The sequence below is a fragment of the Geotrypetes seraphini genome, chromosome 5 (genome assembly GCF_902459505.1).
Source record: "Geotrypetes seraphini chromosome 5, aGeoSer1.1, whole genome shotgun sequence".
Taxonomy (NCBI): Eukaryota; Metazoa; Chordata; class Amphibia; order Gymnophiona; family Dermophiidae; genus Geotrypetes; species Geotrypetes seraphini.
Window position 1 is genome coordinate 12,371,841 of NC_047088.1, and position 12,105 is coordinate 12,383,945.

General features: G+C 44.1%; 1 protein-coding gene across 2 annotated transcripts in view; it reads left to right on the plus strand.

Annotated features, from left to right (window-relative positions):
• The window catches only part of ZC4H2 (zinc finger C4H2-type containing), a 29,529-nt gene extending 18,875 nt beyond the window's left edge, over positions 1–10,654 (plus strand). Inside the window, exons 4-5 of one of the 2 annotated variants that reach the window (XM_033947267.1) lie at positions 6,374–6,536; positions 7,144–10,654. In XM_033947267.1, the coding sequence (XP_033803158.1) occupies positions 6,374–6,536; positions 7,144–7,257 (277 nt within the window). In that variant the 3' untranslated portion in view covers positions 7,258–10,654. The remainder of the gene's footprint in view (positions 1–6,373; positions 6,537–7,143) is intronic. The other variant, XM_033947268.1, reaches the window with a different exon arrangement.
• The last annotated feature ends 1,451 nt before the right edge of the window (positions 10,655–12,105 follow it).

The window sequence follows — 12,105 nt, forward strand, 5'->3', positions numbered from 1 at the left end:
ATTGCAGAGTTTCCTTTCAAATGAGAGACTTGACTCATGCGTATTTATATTACGCAGGTATTTAAAGGTCTCTTATCATATCTCCCCTCTCCTGCCTTTCCTCCAAAGTATACAGATTGAGATCTTTAAGTCTGTCCCCATACGCCTTATCATGAAGACCACACACCATTTTAGTAGCCTTCCTCTGGACCGACTCCATCCTTTTTATATCTTTTTGAAGGTGTGGCCTCCAGAATTGTACAAAATATTCTAAATGAGGTCTCACCAAAGTCTTATACAGGGACATCAATATCTCCTTTTTCCTACTGACCATATCTCTCCCTATGCAACCTAGCATCCTTCTTGCTTTTGCCGTCACTTTTTTAACCTGTTTGGTCACCTTAAGATCATCACATACAATCACACCCAAGTCCTGCTCTTCTCTCGTGCACATAAGCTCTTCACCCCCTAAACCAGGGGTCTCGAAGTCCCTCCCTGAGGGCCGCAATCCAGTCGGGTTTTCAGGATTCCCCCAATGAATATGCATGAGATTATTATTATTTTATTTCTTATATACCGCCAAAGCCGTAGTAGTTCGAGGTGGTTTACAATAAAGAAGGGCTGGACAATCAGCGAATAGTTACAATCAGTGAATACAGATACAACAAGGAATCAGCGAATATGGTTTACAACAGAGAAGGGCAGATCTATGTGCATGCAGTGCTTTCAAAGCATATTCATTGGGGAAATCCTGAAAACCCGATTGGATTGCAGCCCTCAAGGAGGGACTTTGAGATCCCTGCCCTAAACTCAGGTTTTTGCAGCCCAAATGCATGACCTTGCATTTCTTAGCATTAAATTTTAGCTGCCAAATTTCAGACCATTTTTCAAGCTTCACCAGGTCTTTCTTCATGTTATTCACGCCATCCTGGATGTCTACTGTATTGCAGATTTTGGTATCATTTGCAAAGAGGCAAATCTTACCCGACAACGCTTCAGCAATATCATTTATAAAAATGTTAAAAAGAACAGGCCCAAGAACAGAACCTTAAGGCACACCACTGGTAACATCCCTATCCTCAGAGTGATCTCCATTGATCACTACCCTCTGTCGTCTTCCACTCAACCAGTTCCTGACCCAGCCCGTCACTTTGGGACCCATCCCGAGGGCACTCAGTTTATTTATTAGACGTCTGTGGAACACTGTCAAAGGCTTTGCTAAAATCTAAATATAACATATCTAGTGCACATCCTCTATCCAATTGATCAGATTTGTCTGACCAGGTATTGTGAGAAGTACCTTATTATAGTATGTGTAAACCACTTTGGTTGTATACCCAGACAAGTATATCAAATCCATGATCCTTTATCGATCTATGTCTCTCTCTCTAAAATGTTTTCTCAGGGATTCTCTCTATTTTCATGATATTATGTGATCACGACCTTTAACTTGACTCTGATTTGTCATAGACTACAAAGCTCATTGTATTTTTTTTTTTTTTTGTCTGATGCAAAAACACCTGCATCCTTTTCCTCAGGTCTGTGGCCACAGGCCTCTGCCCTGAACCACAGAGAACACTGAAGTTAAAAGGAGCCTTGAGCGAAATTTAAACAAAGCAGTGACTTTTCCAGACATCCAGCAGAAGCAATTGTAAAACCAGGTTTTTTTGTTTTTTTTAAAAGGAAAACATATTTTACGATGTAACGTTTGATCAGTGGTGCATGTTTTAGCCAGCTGGAGTTACCCTGCTGTGGTGGTGATAAACTTTTCTCGCTTCGGCAGGACGGCAGCAAATATATGTATTATTCATTGAATGCATATTGATTCTGCTGCAGCGAGACAGTATCGGGCTAGAAATATTGTGCCCATGGGAAAAAGCTTTTATAAATCAAACCCTTAGAGATTGGAGCTGGGAAACATTGACATAACCAGCTGTTTGGAAGCCATCGGTGCTTAATGCTTTACAAAGAATTTGTCCCTGGGGCCTAAGCTGGAATTCTGCCTTGCAGTGCATTGCCAGGATGTGAGACTTTATCTTTTGAGAACAGATCATCTCGTTCCATTCTGTAGTAATTCCTGCATTAGGCAAAACCCTGGAAAAAGTTATCAAGCGATAGATTTATGTAGATCCGTTTTAATTTGCATCTCCTCCCTCATTTCTGATTCATTCCGCCAGCCACTCACTGGGCGCAACGTTTTACCTCATGTAATACCTCTCCACTCACTACTAAAAGCAATTTCAGGGGAACAGAGAAGCTCCTGGCTGTTTAAATTGTTTGTCTGAGGCACGACTTAGCGCTTGAGCCAAAACTGGCTAACTTGTGGGCACTCCAGAGGCAGAGTTAGCATTTGCATGGTTAAGTGCCAAGATTCTACCCTTAACCACATAAGATAGCTGCTTAAATTGGGCCATATAATAAGCAGTACTATCGTATGTGCTTCAGCCTATGTGGTTAAGGGCTGTATATTGCACTTAACTGCATAAGCTTTAGTGGCCAACCTATAATCAGATACAGGCAGTCCCTGGACTTTAAACGTCTGACTTATGTTGGACTCCTACGCGATTGCCCTCTCCCTCTCACTACCTGGGTCTGGCATCTCTGTTCCTCCCCTCCCCGCAGCCTTTCAAAATTGGCAGTGGCTGGCTGGCAGGAGCAGCGCTGTACAAAGAATCTTGGGGTCAGCCCCATTGGGGCCTTTCCTCTGCCACATCTGCTTCCTATGATGTCACTTATATCCACACCTTCAAAAAGATATAAAAAGAATGGTGTCGGTCCAGAGGAAAGCTACTAAAATGGTGCGTGGCCTTCGTCATAAGGCGTATGGGGACAGCATATCTGGTTTTAAGAAAGGTTTGAACAATTTCCTGGAGTAGTTTGTTGTTATTGAGAGAGACATGGGGGAAGCCACTGCTTGCCCTGGATCGGTATCGTGGAATGTTGCTACTCTTTGGGCTTTTACCAGGTATTAGTGACCTGGATTGGCCACCATGAAGACAGGCTAGAAGGACCATTGGTCTGACCCAGTAAGGCTATTCTTATGTTCTTATAGAGGTTGTGGTAAGAGCGGGTAGTGTAGCTGGTTTTAAGAAAGGTTGGGACAAATTCCTGGAGGAAAATTCCATAGTCTGTTATTGAGAAAGACATTGGGGAAGTCACTGCTTGACCTGGATCAGTAGTACAGAATGTTGCTATTCTTTGGGATTCTAGAATCTTGTTACTCTCAGAGATTCTGGAATCTTTCTATTTTTTTTTGAGATTCTGAATGGAATGTTGCTACTCCTTGGGTTTTGGTCAGATGCTATACTAGGGACCTGGATTGGCCACCGTGAGAAAAGGCTACTGGCTTGATGGACCATTGGTCTGACCCAGTAAGGCTATTCTTATGTTCTTTTCTCAATCTGTATACTTTGGAGGAAAGGCTGGAGAGGGGAGATAAAGATGTTTAAATACCTACAGTATATAGCATAAATGTGCATGACGTCAAGGAATTGTTGTCTGGATGGAAACATTTGGAAGGAGTAGAAATGCAGTGGGCAAAACTGAAAGGAGTTATTGTAAGGGCGACAGACCTTTATGTGAGGCAAGTAGGTGAACGTAAGAGGAAAAAAATGTCGCTTTGGTTCTCAAAAATAGTAGCTGAGAAGGTAAGGAATAAGAGGTTAGCTTTCAAACTACAAAAGATCGCAGAAAGAGGAAGACATGTGAAAATATCTGGAAAAGTTAAGAGAGGCTGGTCGGGGAATCGAGACTTGGATCCAGACGGCTCTAAGCTGAATTTATAGAGATGGACAGGCCTTGGTTTACGCTATGTGCAGGATGTGGTGTCGGAGCACGGATTTATTCTGTCCTTTCAGGATCTCCAGGATCGAGGACATTTGCAGGCTCGAGATTGGTTTTCCTTTGGTCAAGTCTTGCATTACCTACACTCTTTGGACCATAATACTTTGAATGAGGACATGGCGGATATGGTCCAGGAAACTTTGACCCTGTCTCGACAACCAAGAACCAGTTTGTCCTTTCATCAGGTCGGTTTGGGCAGTTTCAGTGCTTCTTGAGACTATGAAGCTGTGGCGGTGGTGTGGAATCAGGATCTTTCCTCCTCTGAACAGATAACTGGAGATGGTTTGCGTCTTCTTATGAAACGTCTCCCGCGTTTGACTCGTTCTGTGACTTTGCAAGAACAGTACTATAAATTCCTGTTACGCCTTCATATCTCACCCTATAGGGTGTATGTGGCAGGGTTTGCCTCTCATGCTAGATGTGGTGTATTTAGATTTTAGCAAAACCTTTGACAGTGTTCCACACAGACGTCTGATAAAAAAACTGAGTGCCCTTGGGATAGGTCCCAAAGTGACGGGCTGGGCTAGGAACTGGTTGAGTGGAAGTTGATATAGGGTAGTGGTCAATGGAGATCGCAATGAGGAAAGGTATGTTACCAGTGGTATGCCTCAAGGTTCTCTTCTTGAGCCTGTTCTTTTTAATATTTTTATAAACGATATTGCTTGAAGGGCTGTCAGGTAAGATTTTGCCTCTTTGCAGATGATACCAAAATCTGCAATAGACCGGATGGTGTGAATAACATGATGAAAGACCTAGTGAAGATTGAAGTATGGTCTGAAATTTGGCAGCTAAAATTTAATGCTAAGAAATGCAAGGTCATGCATTTGGGCTGTAGAGACCCAAAGGAACGGTACAGTTTAAGGGATGAAGAACTTATGTGCATGACAGAAGAGCGGGAATTGGGTATGATCAGTCTAGAGCAGGGGTGCCCACACTTTTTGGGCTTGCGAGCTACTTTTAAAATGACCAAGTCAAAATGATCTACCAACAATAAAAGTTTAAAAAAAACCACAAAGCACACTGTACGCAGAGAAAATGTTAATTATCATTTATATTCCGGGGTTTTTTCAGAGAGGTCTAGGCAGATGACTTTATGCAATGTCACCTCAGTAACAACTATACAAAAATAGACAAATATACCCCCCTCCCTTTTTACTAAACCGCAGAGAAAGGGGTGACATGATAGAGACATTCAAATATCTTACGGGCCTTATTGAGGTGGAGGAAGATATCTTTTTCCTTATGGGTCCCACGGCAACAAGAGGGCATCCGCTCAAACTCAAGGGTGGGAGATTTCATGGTGACATCAGGAAACATTTCTTCACCGAAAGGGCGGTTGATCGATGGAATGGTCTTCCATGTCAGGTAGTTGAGGCCAGTAACGCGCTCGACTTCAAGGGACGATGGGATAAACATCTGGGTTTGCTCCGGGTAAATGCTTAGAAAGAGGGTTCTTGTTGAGGAAGGGTTCTTGGAGTGGGCAGACTTGTTGGGCCGACGGCCCTTTTCTGCCATCATACTCTTATGTTTCTATGTTTCACTTGCCCCTGAAAAGTAGACGGAGGGAAGGAGATTTATTTCTAATCAGCATGGCAGGGAGATAATGAAAACATTCTTCTTTGGATAAAAGAAATGACCTGGAACTAAGATGCAAAGAGGCTGCAGCAATTCAAATTATGCGGCTCTACACTTTAGAGGAACGCAGGGAGAGGGGGGACATGATTGAGACGTTTAAATTCATCACAGGACGTGTCGAGGTGGAAGATGACATCCTCTTCCCCAAAGGACCCTCGACCACAAGAGGGCATCCGCTTAAACTTAGAGGGGGGAAATTTAGTAGCGACACCAGGAAGTATTTTTTCACGGAAAGGGTGGTAGACCACTGGAATAAGCTTCCAGTGCAGGTGGTCGAGGCCACCAGCGTGCTTGACTTTAAGAGAAAATGGGACACTTACGTGGGATCCCTACGTAGGACGAGTCACTAGCATCTAGACTTATTGGGGTGGGTCAGTAGAGTGGGCAGACTTGATGGGCTATAGCCCTTTTCTGCCGTCATCTTTCTACGTTTCTATGTTTCTAGTATCTGAGGCATGGGCTAGTCCTACCTATTTAACGAGATACGGCTTGATAGGTGGCTCCTTAACGACCCGCGTCCGGATGGATCACAAAGACTGCACCAAATACACCAAACGGAGTCTCGCTAAAACTCGCTTGCCACCGCAAATATAACCATAATTGGTACCACATTCTCTAACCTGTTTTACCTCCATGTCCACTAAGTCTGTATTTTAAGTCCGTATGTTATGTCCACACTGTAAATGCTGTAAAGTCTATGGGCTCCTTTTACAAAGGTAATAGCACGCACTAAATTGCCGCTAGACCTTAACGCCAGCACCTTAGTGAAAGGAGCCCTATATTTCTCACTAAAGTATGTCCTACCCATACTATAAATGTACTTTTGTAACCCGTTCTGGGCTCCTTTGGGAGGACGGGCTAAATAAATGACTAAATAAAGCCTTTCACCCCGTTTCTTCTTTGTTTTTCTTCCTAGTTACTTTGAGAAACAGAAAGCAGAATGGCAGACAGAGCCCCAGGAGCCCCCTATCCCAGAATCCCTTGCAGCCGCGGCAGCTGCAGCCCAGCAGCTGCAGGTGGCCAGGAAGCAGGACACACGGCAGACGGCTACCTTCAGACAGCAGCCGCCTCCAATGAAGGTAACACCCCCCCTCGGGGTTTCCAGACTTCAGGATCACCCCCGGACATGTCCTCCTTTCCGAGGACACGTCCGAGGGAGGTCTGGAAGGCTTTTCAAAACCCGGCACTTGGTCCCGGTTTTGAAAAGCTTTCTGTAAACATCGCGCCGGGAGTGGGCGTCTGCGGACGCAGTTCGGTGATGTCGCGCGCCGCGCATGCGCGGATGCCGTCTGGGCGGGATCGGGACGGAACGGGATGTGATGCAGGTGGAACTGGGCGGGCCTGGGCCTTTGGGAAAATCTGGTAACCCTATGCTCGCTTCCTTCCTTTCCAGATTCCAGAGGCTTAGTGTAGGCTTGTTGGTCAAATTCGAAAATGTAGAGACAGGAGCTCATTTAGGAAAATGTTACAAAATGCATCCTTTTTAATCAATACATTCCCAGCTGAACTACACATGTTAATACGGGTGGCCTGAAATCACCACTTGGTTGGTATCTGTGCTTCAGACATGGGTAAAATGGGCTCCTCCGTATGCCACGCCCCTGACGTTTGGCTGGGTCTGGGCTGCACAGGAGGAGCCCTGGGGAGCGATGCCGGTGACCTGACTGTTTCTTGTGATTTTTGCAGGCATGCTTATCTTGTCACCAGCAAATCCACCGCAATGCCCCCATCTGCCCACTGTGCAAAGCCAAGAGTCGGTCCCGGAACCCCAAAAAACCGAAGAGGAAGCAGGATGAATAGAGGAACGAGACGTATGGATTCAAACACACACATACACACCAACCGACCTCTTGCTAGTAGAACTGTAAGTGTGGCCTGGGTGATCATGGTACCTGCTATCCCGTGTTCTCTGTTTCATGTGACTTAAGCACAATAGTGGTTTGGTGCTTTCCTCTCCCCCCCCTCCCTCTGTTCTCCATTTGCTTTTCAGATGGACAGTGTTTTATGGTGCTATGAGCCTTGCATCTGGTCCTTGACCTCTTTTGGATCAGAGAGGAGCGTGAGGCCTGTAAACAAGTCAGTAGGGACTCTGGTGCGCTGAGGTGGAGGTGTACCAACCGGAGAACCCAGTGGAAGTCGCTTTCTCCCAGAAAGAAGGAGCTCCCTCTTCTTTGCATATCCCGCGACTGTGTGGAGTTGAAGCTGAGAACCAAAAGAAGCCCAGTTCAGATCCCACTGTGGCTCTTTGTGATCTTGGGCAAGTCGCTTAACCCTTCGTTACCTCAGGTGAGCCCTCTGGGCACCTCCCCGATATCACCTATCCCAAGATGCATCAGCTGCAGGCACCAGAGCTCAAATGACATCTATGGAATCCGTGGAACGCCACACAATCGCTGTTGGACTGGCACCGTATTTCTGTCCTTGTTCAGACATCCTTTTTTGTCCAGTGTCAAATTCAGCTGGTTGGAACTGTTTTTGATGAATCCTCCATTTGCTCTTTCATTCCCTTCTTATTTCACGTCTCGATTACTGTAATTCTGTTTTACATTGTCTACCACAATATCAACTGTGTCACTTATAGTTGGTTCAAAATGCTTCTGTTAAGCTGATATATGGAGTTAGAAAGTTTGTTATTGTTTCTTCTCTATTTCTTACGGGACATGAAGTAGGCCGCTGTAAGAGCTTGCACTGAGATAGAGACCTCACACTCTATATACTGGTATCAATCAATAATTATATTTATTAACAAATCAGTAACAGCTTACAAGAATAAATCATTCAGCATATAGAGTAACAAAATGTGATCTTCAGGCCTGAGGATCCACTGACGTCTGTTCTGTTCACTTCCGCTTACAGGCCTGTTTTTATACATTTCTTGGTGATCAATATCACGTTGGTCTAACTTACATAATAACTCTTTATTGGTTCTTTTCTTACACGTCATTACATCTGTTAATTCATTTATTGGTTTATACATTTGTGTCATGCTATACGTCTGTTCAGTTTACCGTAAGGCCTATCCTTTTCCCGCAAATGCCCCTTTAATTTACCATATAAGCAATTCCGAGCCTCACCCCTCCCCTGCTTCGTTATTACAAGACACGTCTTACTAAATGATATTCTCGAGAATTCTATTTCTGACCATGAGATGTGTTCATCTTTTCATAATATCCTGCCAGGTGTGAGGCCTTGCTGCCATGCAAAAGAGTTAAGTCTTGCTTGCTTGTTCCTTCTCATAAGTTTCGCTTAGCCTAGCAGTTAACTCATCAGGGTATTTCCCAATCAGTATATGACAGCAGGCAAATGTAGTAAGAAATGTCTTTTAGATTGTTAATATACTGATTTATTAGTGCAGGAGGGAGAAAAGGGGATTTTTCTTCTTTGAGGTCTGGTTTCTTCACCTTTAGCGTTATTCAAAGGACTTAATATGCTTCACCTGCATCATACCAGGACTTTATAAGATATTTTCCTTTATACCAGAGTTTTCTGTGATTTTCCTCTTCCTCTCAGACATTGGCTTTCAATACGTTATCGCATTTTGTTTAAGATTCTCATCATAACCTTCCAAGTTCTTCATTCAGGTACTCCCTTTTCTCCAGATTCACTCACATTCAACTAGAACATAAGAATTGCCATCCTGGGACAGACCGAAGGTCCATCAAGCCCAGTGTCCTGTTTCCAACAGTGGCCAACCCAGGTCCCAAACACCCAGCTAGATCCCAAGTAGTAAAACAGATTATATGCTGCTTATCTTATCTTAGGAATAAGCAGTGGATTTCCCCAAGCCATCTCAATAATGGCTTATGGATTTCTCTTTTAGGAAATTATCCAAACCATTTTTAAACCCCCGCTAAGCCAACTCATTTCACCACATCTGCTTTTTCACTTGTCTTCCCTTCTCACTGGAATAATATCCCTTTCTTGTTCGGTTGGAACTTTTCCTTTTAAGTTTTAAGGCCATCCTCAAACTCGTTTCTTTTCCCAAGCCTTTCCACCTGAACATAAATATAGGTCGTTACCCGATTTCAGCAAACCCCTCTTTGTTCCTTTTCACTCTCTTCCCTTACTTGTGTCTTTTGTAAACCGCATAGAACTTTTTGGTAAAGTGGTCTATAAGTATAATGTTGTGTTTTCCCCTCCCTTATTAAGGTCAGATTATTGCTTATTCCATAAGTTTTAGTTATTACATACACCCCATTGTAGTCCAATTGTCTTATGTTTTCCTCCGTATTCCTTTATTTCAATCATATTTTAGATAACTTTGTTTATATGTGGTATATTAAATAAACTTAAACTGTGAAGTACTGTTCATGAATGCAGCTTTACCGTATTTTTCGCTCCATAAGACGCACTTTTTCCACCTCCAAAAAGTGGATAGAAAAGTAAGTACGTCTTATGAAGCGAATATACCACCCCACCCCCCTCGGCGGTACCTTTACACTGTGCTGGTCGATGGACTGCTTCCTGCTCATTGCCGGTATGTCGGGGCCAGCAGCGCACAAGCTCACTGCTGCGTGGGCGCGCGACACTTCCTGAATGGCTGCCGGCAGTCCCGTGAGAACTGCCGGTAGCCATTCAGGAAATGGCACGCCCCTATGCAGCAGCACGCTTCTGCACCGTTGACCCCGACATACCGACTATCGGCAGGCAGCAGTCCAGGGAAGCACCAGCGAACACCACAATTAAGAAGGTACGCGGGCCCAGGCATTAGCGCGCTTGGGTGTCACTGACCCCCAACGTAATCAGCAGGCAGCCGTCCACCGACCAGCAGGGGGGGACGGACAACTGGGACAGAATTTGACTAAAAACACAGAAATTGCAGGAACAACATGTGAATAGTTGAACTGCCAGAATCTATAACGGACAAAGATTTGATGGCATTCTGTGATACTGCCTGATCAGTTTAACTTAGTGGGCTGTAAAGGTAAAATCTTGAGTGATAGAGCAAATTGCCCGGGCCCTGCACCAGCGAAGGAGGGAATGAGCCTGCACTGCTCTGAATAAACGCCACTAAAAGTCAAATTTAGGAGAATCTACACAGCACAAGAATTCATGGAAATTCAAGGCCACAAACTGCTACTCTGAAGAATTCTCAGCACAAATAACATAACATAAATTTTTATTTATTTACCGCAAAAGCCTTTCGGTTCTAAGCGTTTACTTAAGGTGCTGGGGGGCTGGGACAGAATTTTAAAATGCTGGGGGGTATATAAAAAAATTATGATTGATGGGGGGGGGGCTGGGTCAGAATTTAAAGGTGCCGGGTATATATTAGTATAGAATTTGATTCAGAATGGGTTTTTTTTTTCTTGTTTTCCTCCTCTAAATCTGGGGTGCGTCTTATGGTGAGGTGCGTTTTATGGAGCGAAAAATACGGTACCTCGAGCTATACCTGAAAAGACATGATCTAAATTGAAATCCCAGAGAGCAAAGGTGTTGCAGAAATGCAGGTATTTCTGTCTGACGATCTCCAAGTTTTGTGGGTTGCTTCTCGCTAGTGATGCTGGGTTGCTGAAGGTATATGTTGAGCTTTGGGGTGGTTCACCGAGGGAGCTTGGGTTTGATAACAGAAGCCGATAACCAGAGCCAAACCAGTCTAACAGTGGTCGTGTGGTGCTACATGGATTCCAGAGATGCCATTTGAGTTCTGGTGCGTGCAGCTGATGCCAACTGGGGTGGGTGATATCAGGAAGGAGAAGGCATGATTAGAATGCACATTTCAGCAACTGGTGAAGCATACAAGTGCATTTTATAAATCAAGACTTGCCAAAACATCCCAGCGGTTTTCAACACCTTCGTTTGTTTTCGTCTTCACCGTGATTTTTTTGCCAAAAAACAGTTGCTAGCCTGAGATTGTCAGAAATGTGAATTGTTATGAAACGTTAGTGAAGTGCATATATACATATATATATATATTAATTTTTATCAATTTACTGTGTTTGTATTATATTTTCTTCCTCCTAAATAAAACCTCCGGCAGGCTTTGAACAAGGCCTTTCTACCTTTCTTGCCTTCACTTTCTTATCTGGGTAAATGGTTGTAGGTCTCCCACCTAAAGAACAGGAAATGGGGCTAAATGTTTCTACAAAACACTTAAGGGCCAGGTTCTAGAAAAGGCGTGGCATTGCCAGATGCCCTAATCGCAGCCACCTAGTGACACCTAACTGGGATTTGCGCAAACTTTAAAAAAAAAAAAAAATTTATTGGCTTATCTGGTATGGTAATTGACCACGTCAGTTTTCAGCCAATCAAAAAGGAAATGATCAATTAAGAGTTTGGTACCGAACTCTTAGGATACCTAGCGAGACCTAAGTGGAGACGTCTGCCTAAAAAGTAGGCGTGGTTAAGGGTGGAGTACAGGCTTGGTTGATTTAGGTGTAGCTAGGCATCTGAGTTAGGCACTGGTCAATTAGGCCTGGTCAAACCTACCTCCAGGACGCCTAGCAATACCTTAGCACGCCTAGGCCCTGATATCAAGTGTCATTTTGGTTGTCATTGCCCCCAGAATTTGTCATTCAGGATTTGTTATGGCTTTGCAGAAGATCTCTCCCAATTGTTTTGGCGAACAGAAACTGTCTTCTGCAGCGGCCATCGCAGTCTGGTCCACTGACATTAGCCTGGGTTGTCGCCTTTGGCCAATATTCAACA